The sequence below is a fragment of the Oncorhynchus mykiss genome, chromosome 16 (assembly GCF_057628025.1).
Source record: "Oncorhynchus mykiss isolate SJ-2025 chromosome 16, ASM5762802v1, whole genome shotgun sequence".
NCBI classification, from domain to species: domain Eukaryota; kingdom Metazoa; phylum Chordata; class Actinopteri; order Salmoniformes; family Salmonidae; genus Oncorhynchus; species Oncorhynchus mykiss.
In genome coordinates, this window is record NC_143037.1 from 22,816,092 (window position 1) to 22,830,617 (window position 14,526).

Here is a 14,526-nt window from a genome sequence, read left to right on the forward strand (position 1 = left end):
GATGAGGGATGCACTTCAATCTCAGCTTTGATGGATAAACAAAACCACCACTTCAATCTAATGATCGAACAGGCACTTTTCCACTCTCACGTCGAGAACCACAGACTGATCAATGAGTTTGATCTCCCTACAAAGTGAGGGAAGTTAAATAAAAGGCTACGACTGTTGCTCTTATGGAATTTCAATTTAAACCAAGAGATAGAGCAACAGATGTGTTGTTGACATACCCCTATAGGGAGGGTGGGGGAGAGCGAGATTAACGTCAAGGGCTGCTTTAGTGATTTGACAGCGCTTTAGCTTAGAAGGGAGGGGGGATGGGGGCAGGGGGCAAGCTGACAGGCATAATAGTCACTGGAATATTCACGAAGGAAGGAACGATGGGTGTGTGAGGGTTCCCAAGGGCCATTTTGACACAAATTGATGATATAAAAGACAGAGGGGAAAATATTAACAGGTAAGCCCAATGCGATTTCATTTCATAATCATCATCTGAAATCTCTTGAAGCTCACTAAGAATTGTTAGCAGTTGCATAGATGAGAATTGCTTTTCCCACTGGGAACACACTTATTGAATCAATGTTGTTTCATAGCCATTTGTGACGTGGAACCAACATGGATTTGTAAAAAGTCATCAGTACTGTTCTCATCTCTTTTCAACCAGCGTTGTAAACATTGACATTTGGGTAAAAATGTAACTTAAATACAATGACTTAACATGACTAACAGGTTGTTTCATCAATCTAATTTCAACATAAAAATCATAACTATGTATTTGTTTAAAATGATGTAGGAAATTCCACGCAGAAACATATATATTTATTTTAAGGCTTAAAAATCCTTCTTTAACCTGTCTCCGCCCCTTCAGCTACAGTGATTGAAGTGATTTTAACAAGTGACATCAATAAGGGATCATAGCTTTCACCTGGCTTCATCTGGTCAGTCTGTCATGGACAGAGCAGGTGTTCCTAATGTTTCGTACACTCAGTGTATAATATATTGGGGTGGTTGAAAAGAAGATTAATTCCATATTTGATTAGACATTTTATTTTTTACCTTGTTTCAATGTAGATAGTAAAATGTTTTGTTTGAATGAATGTCATTGTTTCAACGTCATACCATCAACCTAAATAAAGAGGTACATTGCCTTCAGGAAGTACTCACACCCCCTTGACTTTTTTCCACATTTTGTTGTGTTACAGCCTGAATTGAAAAATAATTAAATTGAGATATTTTGTCACTGGCCGACACACAATACCCCATAATTTGTAAATGGAATTAGGTTTTAAGAAATGTTCACAAATCAATTACAAATGAAAATCTGAAAGGTCTTGAGTCAATAAGTATTCAACCCCTTTGTTAGAGCAAGCCTAAATACTTTCTGAAGTAAATATTTGATTCACAATTCATATAATAAGTTGCATGGACTCACTCTGAGTGAAATAATAGTGTCTATTATGATTTTTTGAATGACTACCTAATGTCTGTACCCCATACATACAATTATCTGTAAGGTCCCTCAGTGAATTTTAAACACCGATTCAACCACAAAGACCAGGGAGGTTTCAAATGCCTCTCAAAGAAAGGCAACTATTAGTGGGTGGGTAAAAAAAAAGCAGACATTGAATATTGTTTTAAGCATGGTGAAGTTATTCATTACACTTTAGATGGTGTATCAATACGCCAAGTCACTGCAAAGATACAGGCCTCCTTCCTAACTCAGTTACAGGAAAGGAAGGCAACCACTCAGGGATTTCAACTTGAGTCCATTGGCGACCTTAAAACAGTTACAGAGTTTAATGGCTGTGATATGAAAAAACTAAGGATGGATCAACAACATTCAAGTTACTCCACAATACTAACTTAATTGAAAGAGTGAAAAGAAGGCCTGTACAGTAAAAATATTCCAAAATATGCATCCTGTTTGCAACAAAATGCTGAAGTAATACTGCAAAAAATGTGGCAAAGCAATTACATTTTTGTCCTGAATACAACGTGTTATGTTTGTGGCAAATCCATTACAGCACATTACTGAACACTCCATATTTTCAATCATAGTGGTGGCTGCATCATGTTATGGGTATGCTTGTAATCGTTAAGGACCGTGGAGTTTTTCAGGTAACAACACATCCGCCACGCTGATCCTCAACATGGGGGGCCCTCAGGGATGCGTGCTCAGTCCCCTCCTGTACTCCCTGTTCACTCATGACTGCACGGTCAGGCACGACTCCAACACCATTATTAAGTTTGCCGATGACACTGATCACCGACAACGATGAGACCTATAGCCTATAGGGTGGAGGTTAGAGACATGGCCGTGTGGTGCCAGGACAACAACCTCTCTCAGCGTGATCAAGACAAAGGAGATGATTGTGGACTAGCACGCCCCCATTCTCATTGACGGGCTGTAGTGGAGCAGGTTGAGAGCTTCAAGTTGCTAGGTGTCACCAACAAACTATCATGGTCCAAACACACCAAGACAGTCGTGAAGAGGGCATGACACAGCCTATTCCCCCTCAGGAGACTGAATAGATTTGGCATGGCTCCTCAGTTCCTCAAAAAGTTCTACATCTGCACCATCGAGAACTGGTTGCATCACTGGTATGGCAACTGCTCAGCCATAAGACTCCTGGACAGCTAATCAAATGGCTACTCAGACTTTTTGCATTGCCCCCCCCTGCTGCTACTCTCTGTTTATTATCTATGAATAGTCACTTTAACTCAACCTGCATCTACATATTACCTCAATTACCTTGACCAACCAGTGCACATTTGACACTGTACCGGTACCCCCTGTATATAGCCTCGCTTTTGTTATTTTACTTTATTTCGCTTTATTTGTTACTTTTATTTTAAATGTTTTGCTTAACACTTGTTTTTCTTAAACTGCATTGTTGGCTAAGGGCTTGTAAGTAAGCATTTCACTGTAAGACCTGTTGTATTCGGCGCATGTGACAAATAACATTTTATTTTCTAACACTCACTACTGAGTTCCAAACCGCTTCTGGAAGCAATGTCAGCAGAAGTGTTCGTCGGGAGCTTCACGAAATGGGTTTCCATGGCCAAGCAACCGCACACAAGCCTTAGATCACAATGCGCAATGCCAAGCGTCGGCTAGAGAGGTGTACAGCTCGCCGCCATTGGACCTTGGAGCAATGGAAACGAGTGCAGTCCGACGGACGAAGTGCAATCCGACGGACGAATCTGGGTTTGGCAGATGCCAGGAGAATGCTATCTGCCTTAATGCATAGTGCCAACTGTAAAGTTTGGTGGAGGAAGGCGTGCTTTCATGAAGCAATCACCATTAGCTGTACAGCTGTATAATCTTAATATTTTTTTATCTTCCTCAAATTTCCATTTTCAAATGTATTCATGGTGAAGCGCTAGATGCATCTATTGCATTTTAAAGATGGTCTAGAAATAGGCAGAATTGTAAGGAAGGAGGATGGACAAGCCAAGGAAATGTTATGTTAAGCTGGTGATTGAGCTTTCCCTTCACAGTACATTCCATTGGACATTATCTTCTGAAATTACTAGATATAGACCCACTACTCCTGAAACCAGTGCCAGTTATGAGAGAGAGGGTAGGAGATGCTGGGACTGTGGCTTGGGAGGGCGGGGAATGGGAGGGGGGTAAACCACCTCTTAGTTAAGCATCGGGGGTCTGGGATTTTGGATTAATAGTGTAGTAATCCAGTTAAGTGTCAGCAGAGAGAGAGAGCGATAGAGGGATAGATAGATAGAGGGATAGATAGATATGGCGAGAGAGGGAGTGAAGGGGAGTGAGAGGGGGGGGGCGACATGGTGGGTTATGGGGAGGGGTGGGATGAGAGGAAGAGGGATTAAGGTCAGCCTGATTGAGCTTCTGGTTTATTGTCCGGTGCTCTCTGAAGGAGGTGACGCTCACACACTTTTGGATAAAACATACACGTTTAGCCTACTGGAATTCACACACTGCAACTAGAAACCTGAATGTTCAGAACTATCCATACGATCATATAAACACATGAGACAACGAATGATCTTATTCTATCAATCATCATTATGTGTGTCAACATGGCCTGGTCAACAAGAATTTGTTTGGGGCCAATTAACCCTATGCTTCCTTGCCCTGTACCTGCTATTTATCAGCTGGAATGAGGATGGCCAGTGTGCAGTTCCGGACCCGTCGGGCTGCGGAACCGGCAGAACCAGAACCTGAACATGAAAAAGAGCCAGAGCAAGTAGAGGAGCCAGCTGCCCACGTCCCTCCAGCACACCACCCCGGCCACCACAACTATGACCACATGAAGAACAAGTTCATGAATGAGATTGGCCATCTGCCACGTAAGTAGTTCCTGGCATGCAGATGGAATTGGACAAGACTGAGGACTACACAGATGCTGTTTTCCTAACTTTTATGTCATCTCTGTAGCTATCGTGGAAGGTTGAAATCTGCTTGGGTCCTGATCCTGATGTGGCAATTTAAATCTCTCGTGGATTGTTTGGGGTGGAGGGACTGAGTGAGAGTTGGTGACAAAAATAGAATAAGAGCTATAGGACCGTACATATAAGCCATGACAGATGTTAGAACTATGGAATGGAACACGGAATCCACAATGTCTCTTCATCATCTTCCTTTTATAATATCATTCCTCTTTTCTCACAGGAATGATTCAAAGAAGTAATAACATTTTCATTCTCCATGTGCATTTACTTTGAATATACCTACAGTTGCGGACAAATATATTGGCACCTCTGCACTTTATCATGGAGTGCAATGGAGAAGAAATTTCTGTTTAGTCTTTCAAAACTGCTTGAATGACTATTGTTACCCTGTAGGCACCTACAACTTACCACAGGTGACATAAATTACACCGTAAACAAGAATGACTTGCCTCCAATCAAATTAATTTGAATTTTTCATAATTTAGCCCAGGACATTTTTTTTTTTTTTACCTCGTTGAGAAAAGTCAATATGTCAGTTTTGATGTTGTTCCTGTGTAGATGTAAATCAAACAAATACACCAACGTTTTTTAAATTTTATTTTTAAATTTCAACTTATTTGAGAAGAAATAGTGAATCGTGCAACGGTGCCACAAATATTTGACCGCAACTGTATATTGGTACAGCCTCCCTTCTCCTGTGTACATTGTGACATTACAACCCCATCAAAGTCTATAGCAATTATGTTTTCCTTTAAGATGTGTTTTTCGCTGTCAGTAACAAACCTCGTCCTTTATTCAGACGGGATCCACTAGTCAACATCGAGCGCGTTAGAGGTGAAAGAATAGACTTCCAACTTGTCCCGGTATATTTTATGCTTCCCTCCCCGTTTCAAGTATCTTGGTATAGTTTGTCATATGTTAAGATAGACAGTACGTCATTAGGTGTAAAATTGTATTGCCTCTTTCTTCTGTAGTCCCTATGTGGGCAGTTGGGGCCATCGTCGTGGTGGTGCTGGTGTTGGTAGGATGCTGCACCTTCTGCCTCTTCAAAAAATGCTTTGGGAAAAAGAAAAAAACAAAGAAAGTGAGGGAGAGGAAGGCTGGCCGCCGGAGGAAGGCAGACAACGAAGGGGGAGGAGAGGGTGGCGATAAGGTGAGATGGATACGGGGGAAAGATGGGGAAGAGATGAAACACACACATTTCCCATGGACGTGAGGAACATAGACAGTGCCATGCAGTATCAAACAAAAACAGAAAATATGTGTCTGTGCTCTATTATTCAGGAAGAAGGGGATAAGAAAGAAGGGGAAGGAGAGGAGAAGGAGCAGGAGAAGCTGGGGAAACTGGAGTTCTCCTTGGACTACAACTTCACAGATGCCCAGGTAGTGCCAAGTCCTCTTGTTGTATGGTACGATAAAAGAGGCCCCTGTACTAATACTGTATGACTAGCGCCCTGCGTTTTGCGCAATCATGTCACATGGCCTGGATTTGAACCTCTATTTAAAGCTTTTTCCATCAAACAGTCCCCTTTTCTTTTTACCTCAGATGGTCCAGCACCATCCTCAGACAATTACTTACATTTTTTGTGGAATTCCCATTCCTGGATAGTCTTGCTATGTCTCATGACTGAGCAAAACACAGTGCCTTATATATGACAGCACAGCACTTTTGTTCCAATTCTGTTATTTACTGAAGCAGATGCTATTCTCCAGAGCAACTTACAATCAGTACATACACTTAGCAAAGATGTAAAACAGCAAAATACTAACCTAACTGGTGTGTGACATTAGTTAAGTAGGTGGACATCCCTTCAAATTAGTGGAATCGACTATTTCAGCCTATACACTTGCTGACACGTGTATAAAATCGAGCACACAGCCATGCAATCTCCATAGACAAACACTGGCTGTAGAATGGCCTTACTGAAGAGCTCAGTGACTTTCAACGTGGTACTGTCATATGATGCCACCTTTCCAACAAGTCAGTTCGTCAAATTTCTGCCCTGCTAGAGCTGCCCCGATCAACTGTAAGTGCTGTTATTGTGAAGTGGAAATGTCTAGGAGCAACAACGGCACAGCCACGAAGTGGTAGGCCGCACAAGCTCACAGAATGGGACCCGACAAGTGCTGATGCACGAGCTCGTAAAAATTGTCTGTTCTCGGTTGCAACACTCACTACCGAGTTCCAAACGGCCTCTGGAAGCAACGTCAGCACAATAACTGTTGTCAGGGGCTTCATGAAATGGGTTTCCATGGCCGATCAGCTGCAAAAGATCACCATGCACAATGCCAAACGTTGGCTGGAGTGGTGTAAAGCTCACCGCTATTGGACTCTGGAGCAGTGGAAACGTGTTCTCTGGAGTGATCAATCACGCTTCATCAGCTTTTCACGGTTCAGGCTAGGCCCCTTAGTTCTAGTGAAGGGAAATCTTAACGCTACAGCATACAATGACATTCTAGACAATTCTGTGCTTAAAACTTTGTGGCAACAGTTTGGGGAAGGCCTTTTCCTGTTTCAGCATGACAATGCCCCCGTGCACAAAGCGAGGACCATACAGAAATGGTTTGTCAAGATCGATGTGGAAGAACTTGACTGGCCTGCAGAGCCCTGACCTCAACCCCATCAAACACCTTTTGGATGAATTGGAACGGCGACTGCGAGCCATGCCTAATCGCCCAACAACAGTGCCCGACCTCACTAATGCTCTCGTGGCTGAATGGAAGCAAGTCCCTGCAGCAATGATCCAAAGCGGAAAGCCTTCCCAGAAGAGTGGAGGCTGTTATTGCAGCAAAGGACTCCATATTAATGCCCATAATTTTGGAATGAGATGTTCAATGAGCAGGTGACCTCATACCTTTGGCCATGTCCTGTGTGTATATTATATACAGGGTTGGGGAGTAACGGATTACATGTAATCTTTTACATCAAATCAAACTTTATTTGTCACATGCGTCAAATACAAGTATAAACCTTACTGTGAAATGTTTACTTACAAGCCCTTAACCAACATTGTAGTTCAAGAACTGTTAAGAAAATATTTACCAAATAAACTAAAGTAAAAAAAAATACAAAGTAACACAGTAAAATAACAATAACGAGGCTATATACAGGGGGTACCGGTACCGAGTCAGTGTGCGGGGGTACAGGTTAGTTGGGATAATTTGTACATGTAGGTAGGGGTGAAGTGACTATACATAGATAATAAACAGCGAGTAGCAGCAGTGTACAGAACACATGGAGGAGGGGGGTGGGGATTACAATTTAAGGGATTACAAAAAACGGTAACTACTCCGTTACGTTACCAGACAAAAAATTGTAATCAGATTACAGATACTTTTGAAAAACTAGATGATTACTTAGAGGAGTACTTTAAAATTCAGAAAGGATGTTTGCGGAAAAGAAATCTTTGACACTTCTCCGTTTTCTCAATGACATTCAAATCAGCATTGAAAAAAGGTGCAAATTAAATGTTGTTTCGCCTTGCTGTTCACAAATCTAAATGTGTATTTGAACCCAATAATGGTTGAATTCAAGAAGTTTAAGCTGCCTATCAATCATTGTTTTTGAAACCAGTGGACAGCCAGTGAAAAATGTGCCCTTGCAACAGCTGCATAGTGCGAATCAAGCCTATGGAATAAAAGTGATGCTTTTATTGCTCAATGGAATATATACTGATAAAAAATAATCATCCATAGGCCTAATGGACACATGCTCACACTTCTGATAGACTTAAATGGGCAATCTGTATTTGCTACAGCCATTTTTGGACTTATAAATTAAATATATATGTATATATATATATATATCCATTGATTCTTGAAGAATATAACTTATAAATGCCTCATGAGCTTAGTTTAGCTGTCACACTCCATGAGAACCCAAAATATGAACTTGTTTTATTCCAATGTTTGTAAACATTGTAAATGTAAACAAACACTGTGTAGCCTCATAACATGGTTAAAACAATCCTTTTCATATCATGGATGGTCCGTCCTTGCATCCAGAGCCCTGTCTATTAATCTGAGAGTGGTTACATTTCTCCAGGCCCATCCCTCAGCTTTTTACCAAAACAGAGGCGGGGCGACAGTATTGTTTCATCTGTGGATTTGCCCTTTAAACAGTTGCATATTATCAAGATATCAAAATGTCATCAACAAAAAGATAAACAATAGACCTATAGAAAATGTAGCATGTGGCATTCATTCTTCACATGTAAATAGCATGCCATTCCATGAGCGCAGCATTTCATTTTCAACTTGAATCAATGAGCCCAATCTGTCCTCCATGACAACAAAATCATAAACAACAGAGTAGGGCTGGCTAATAAATCCTTAGTTTTAGGGTCATGCTCCGGTAACATAATTTGGCTAACCTATACTTCCATAAGTCCTATTCTTGAAGATCAAGGGGTATAATGTATATTGGAATGACTGGAATTCTGATAGACTTTGGTTTTTAATGTACAGATATCATTTTGTCGTATTATTACATGTAGTAGAAAGCGATGGGTTAAAAGAAGCCGACATAACCAACCCATAAATAAGAATTGAACATCCATTTATGGCCAGCTATGTAAACTTTAACATTGATTTATCCTGCAATAGATCAATTGGTAACATACATTTTTGTCTTCTTCTAATGCCTCTTAAGGGGAAAGTAATCTAAAAGGAACGGAAGGTACTCAGATTACGTCACTGACTTTGGGTAATCCAAAAGTTACGTTACTGATTACAATTTTTGACAGGTAACTAGTAACTGTAAAGGATTACATTTAGAAAGTAACCCACCCAACCCTGATTATATATACAGTACCACTCAAAAGTTTGGTCACACCTACTGATTCCAGGGTTTTTCTTTATTTTTACATTGTAGAATAATAGTGAAGACATTAAAACTACGAAATAACATACGGAATCATGTAATAACCTAAAAAGTGTTAAACAAATCAAAATATATTTTATATTTGAGATTCTTCAAAATAGCCACACTTCACACTCTTAGTTCACACTCTTAGCATTCTCTCGACCAGCTTCATGAGGATTGCTTTTCCAACAGTCTTGAAGGAGTTCCCACATATGCTGAGCACTTGTTGGCTGCTTTTCCTTCACTCTGCGGTCCAACTCCTCCCAAACCATCTCAATTGGGTTGAGGTCAGGTGATTGTGGAGGCCTGGTCATCTGATGCCGCACTCCATCACCCTCCTACTTGGTCAAATAGCCCTTACACAGTCTGGAGGTGTGTTTTGGGTCATTTTCCTATTGAAAAAGAAATACTAGTCCCACTAAGCGCAAACCAGATGGGATGGCGTATCGCTGCAGAATGCTGTGGTAGCCATGCTGGTTAAGTGTGCCTTGAATTCTATATAAATCACAGACAGTGTCACCAGCAAAGCACCATCACACCTCCTCCTCCTCCTCCTCCATGCTTCACGGTGGGAACCACACATGTGGAGATCATTCGTTCACCAACTCTGCGTCTCTCACACATATGGAATCATGTAGTAACCAAAAAAGTGTTAAACAAATAAAAATATATTTTACATTTGAGATTCTTTGCCTTGAAGACAGCTTCATGAGGTAGTCACATGGAATGCATTTCAATTAACAGGTGTACCTTGTTTAAAGTTAATATGTGGAATTTCATTCCTTCTTAATGTGTTTGAGCCAATCAGTTGTGTTGTGACAAGGTGGGGGTGGTGTACAGAAGCTAGCCCTATTTGGTAAAATACCAAATCCATATTATGGCAAGAACATGTCAAATAAGCAAAGAGAAATGACAGTCCATCATTACTTTAAGACATGAAGGTCAGTCAATGCGGAAAATGTCAAGAACTTTGAACGTTTCTTTAAGTGCAGTCGCGAAAACTATCAAGCACTATGATGAAACTGGCTCTCATGAGGACCCATGAGGAAAGGAAGACCCAGAGTGTAACGGTGTGCGTACTGGCGGCTGAGAAGTCAGGCGCAGGAGAGCGAAAACTGATTTACAACGGTGTCGTTTAATAAACATTAAAACCACCGTAAACAGACCAATAAATGAGTGGGTCAAACAAAACCCGGTATCCACCAGTATAGCGTACACAAGCGCTACAAGAAACAATTCCGGACAAGGACATGGGGGGAACAGAGGGTTAAATACACAACATGTAATTGATGGAATTGAAACCAGGTGTGAGGGAAGACGAGACAAAACCAATGGAAAATGACGTTGACCGCCAAACGCTGCCCGAACTAGGAGAGGGACCGACTTCAGCGGAAGTCGTGGCACAGAGTTACCTCTTCTGCAGAGGATAAGTTCATTAGAGTTACCGGCCTCAGAAATTGAAGCCCAAATAAATGTTTCACCGAGTTCAAGTAACAGACACGTCTCACCATCAACTGTTCAGAGGAGACTGCGTGAATCAGGCCTTCATGGTCGAATTGCTGCAAAGAAACCACTACTAAAGGATATCAATAAGAATAAGATATTTGCTTGGGCCAAGAAACACGAGCAATGGACATTAGACCAGTGGAAATCTGTCCTTTGGGTCTAAATGTGATATTTTTAGTTCCAACCGCCGTGTCTTTGTGAGACGCAGAGTTGGTGAACGGATGATCTCCACATGTGAAGAATCTCAAATATAAAATATATTTAGATTTGTTTAACACTTTTTTTGGTTACTACATGATTCCATAGGTTATTTCAAAGTTTTGATGTCTTCACTATTATTCTACAATGTAGAAAATAGTAAAAATAAAGAAAAACCCTGGAATGAGTAGGTGTGTCCAAACTTTTGACTGTTACTTTATATATGTTCAATAAGGTTTTAATATCAACCATGTCTGAAATTGAGACTTTCTGGGAGAAATGTCTTGAACCTCTGGGCGATTTAATCTTCACCTGACCATCCTGACTCATCCTCTTGGTCTTCTCTCTCCAAAGCTTATAGTGGGTATCCTCCAGGCTCAGGATCTAGCTGCCATGGATATGGGGGGTACCTCAGATCCCTATGTAAAAGTCTACCTGCTCCCAGACAAAAAGAAGAAGCATGAAACTAAGGTCCAGCGCAAGAACCTGTGCCCGGTTTTCAACGAGACCTTCATCTTCAAGGTTTACGTGGTGTCTTGGCCTTGTGGTTTTGTTTGTTTGTCTCATGTCTGGGTCTGTTTGTTTGTTTTCTGTCTCTGTAGCAGCTTGTGGTTGGTGTTCCAGGTTGTTGATGATGTATCACTTGTTGGTCTCTGAGTTCACGTGGGCAGAAGTCGAGCCCATGTCCGTGCTCCCCTTCGTAGTTTGTCTCTCGTACTCTGATTGCCGTCCGTCAAGGTATCCCCGAACAACTTTAAAAATGCAGAATTAAGAATGCATTTTTACTTGTCTCCTGTCAATGCATGTTTTCATTTGTTTGTCTGGAATTGTTAGTTAGTTATATGTTATATATTATATATTAGTTATATATTAGTTATATGTATTCATATGTTGGCATGTTAAGTTTAATTGTATAATTATTATTTTACATTGAACTGTTTTTGATCAATTCCGGAAAACCGCCGAACATTGATATACCTATTAAGAACTGCACTAACCAATGCTGTTTTTTAATAAATCTCTCTCTATCGAGGAGCATCAGTTGGCCAGACATGCACTTGTGACTAATGCCCCTGCCTTTCCTCCAAGATCCCGTACACGGAGTTGGGAGGGAAGATCCTGGTGTTGCAGGTCTTCGACTTTGACCGTTTCTCCAAGCATGATGTGATTGGGGAGATAAAGATCCCCATGAACAGTGTGGATCTGGGACAACCAATGCAATGTTGGAGGGACCTGGAGAACAGTGAAAAAGAAGAGGTATGATGTAATGTGGTATTACTAACCCGTTGGTCATCCATCCAGTCACCCTCACATTTGCATGATGGATAGATCACAACCTAATGTAATAGATTCCTCCTTATTTGATCCGATTCTGGCTGGTGGTTTAACACCATGTTGTTCCGGTGTGCACCTGTAAGGCAGAGAAACTGGGTGATGTCTGCATCTCCTTGCGCTACGTACCTACTGCTGGCAAACTCACTATCAACATCATGGAGGCCAAGAACCTAAAGAAGATGGATGTTGGTGGCTTATCAGGTGATTTTAAATCTCTCAACAAATAGTGGTCTTCTCTCATTCCCTCTAAGGTTGTGTGGCCTCGCAAATGTATCAGCAACGTTTTCAGTTCACACAATTGCAGATTCATCCAATGACATATGTGTAAAAAATCGGCCCTCGTGAGTCTACTGCAGCTTTGTCTGATCAAAGTCTACCAAAAAACATTGTCAAATTGGCTTGCTCCCTTCTCATCCCCCCTTCCCTCAGATCCATTTGTGAAGATTGTTCTGCAGCACAATGGGAAACGAATCAAGAAGAAGAAGACAACTGTCAAGAAGAACACACTCAACCCTTACTTCAATGAGAGCTTCAGCTTTGAGATTCCCTTCGAGCAGATTCAGGTATTGCATCTTTGCCTTATCAATCCATATGTAGTTGCAGAGTACCCGGTCAGTAGTCTGGAAGTATAGTAAGTGTTTCAATGTATCTTCTGTGTTTCTTATTCAGAAAGTGCAGGTCGTCATAACAGTGTATGACTACGACAAGCTTGGGAGCAACGATGCAATCGGGAAGACCTTCATGGGTTACGGTGCCACAGGAGTTGGTCTCAAACATTGGTCCGAAATGTTGGCCAATCCCAGACGTCCAGTTGCCCAATGGCATGTCCTCTGCCCAGAGGAGGAGGTGGATGCAGCTCTGAAGGTCCCACCTCGTTAATGATCCCTCAACATCCTTGGATCATTAATGTTATCCACGAGGAAAGCAAAACATTTTGATATGTCTTTCAGTGTTATTAAGACCTCTTTGTATGTTTGCCTCTGTCTGTTTTTCTGTCATCTCTTTTTGGCGTACTTTTTTTTGTTAAGTGGGTGTGTGTTTGTACGCGTATGTTTGTACGTGTGTGCATGTGCACGCATTGCAGCATGAGCGTTCATGTGTTTGTGTCTCTGACGCCATTGGATGTTTTTAAAATTACCTGCATTTGATTTGTCTGAATGTTCAGGACTGATTATAGCCCATACTATGTTATTTTGTTTTATAAAACACCCCTCTGTTGGTTTCTAAATGTAGGCCTAGATGTAAAAAAATCAATATTATAAACAAATATGTCAAATATGCACCCTTGTTATATGGCCTTATAGGCTACAGACAATCAGATGAAGGAATTCAATTGTTTTTTGACTCATTGACAACCTTCCGTTCCGCACACATATACTACTTCTGATTTTGTGAACTGTCATGTAGGCCTACATTAAAAACATAATTAGTGGCAGTGGTTATAGTTAGAATTAAGATTGCATTATGTTTTGCTTGTTGGTCGTAAGATACTTCAACTATACTGAACCCAAATATAAACACAACATGGAAAATGTTGGTCCCATGTTTCATATGCTGAAATAAAAGATCCCAGAAATGTTCCATATGCATTTCTCTCAAATATTTTGCGCAAATGTGTTTACATCCCTGTTAGTGAGCACTTCTCCTTTGCCAAGATAATCCATCCACCTGACAGGTGTGGCATATCAATAAACTGATTAAACAGCATGATCATTACACAGGTGTACCTTGTGCTGTGGACAATAAACGACCACTCTAAAATGTACAGTTTTGTTACACATGTCCACCAGAGCTGTTATCAGATTATTTAATGTTCATTTCTCTACCATAAACCGCCTCCAACATAGTTTTAGAGAATTTAGTTTTAGAGAAGTCCAACTGTAACAGACCACGTGTAACCACGCCAGCCCAGCACCTCCACATCCGGTTTCTTCACCTGCATGATAGTCTGGGACCAGCCACCCGGACAGCTGATGAAACTGAGGAGTATTTATGTCTGTAATTAAGTCATTTTGTGGGGAAAGCCTCATTCTGATTGGCTGGGCCTGGCTCCCAAGTAGGCGAGCCTCTGCCCAGTCATGTGAAATCCATAGATTAGGGCCTAATAAATTTATTTGAAAATTAGTAATTTCCTTATATGAACTGTAACTCAGTAAAATCAGTAAAATCGATGCAGTATATTTATGTTAGTAAACAAG

General features: G+C 41.0%; 1 protein-coding gene across 1 annotated transcript; it reads left to right on the top strand.

The window, feature by feature from the left end:
• The first annotated feature begins 301 nt into the window (after nt 1–301).
• syt5b (synaptotagmin Vb) lies at nt 302–13,909 on the top strand. Its single transcript, XM_021565264.3, has 9 exons — nt 302–454; nt 4,129–4,323; nt 5,400–5,578; nt 5,710–5,808; nt 11,348–11,515; nt 12,083–12,250; nt 12,412–12,529; nt 12,758–12,891; nt 12,998–13,909. The coding sequence occupies exons 2-9, from the start codon at nt 4,134–4,136 to the stop codon at nt 13,205–13,207; spliced, it is 1,266 nt and encodes a 421-aa protein (XP_021420939.1). The 5' UTR covers nt 302–454; nt 4,129–4,133; the 3' UTR covers nt 13,208–13,909.
• Nucleotides 13,910–14,526: the final 617 nt, after the last annotated feature.

What these genes read in the sequence shown, in the direction of transcription:
- syt5b (XM_021565264.3), top strand. Translation starts at nt 4,134, where the DNA reads ATGAGGATGGCCAGTGTGCAGTTCCGGACCCGTCGGGCTGCGGAACCG. An exon ending in GAGGAGAGGGTGGCGATAAG is followed by an intron (nt 5,579 to 5,709) that starts GTGAGATGGATA and finishes TCTATTATTCAG; the next exon opens with GAAGAAGGGGATAAGAAAGA. An exon ending in ACGAGACCTTCATCTTCAAG is followed by an intron (nt 11,516 to 12,082) that starts GTTTACGTGGTG and finishes CTTTCCTCCAAG; the next exon opens with ATCCCGTACACGGAGTTGGG.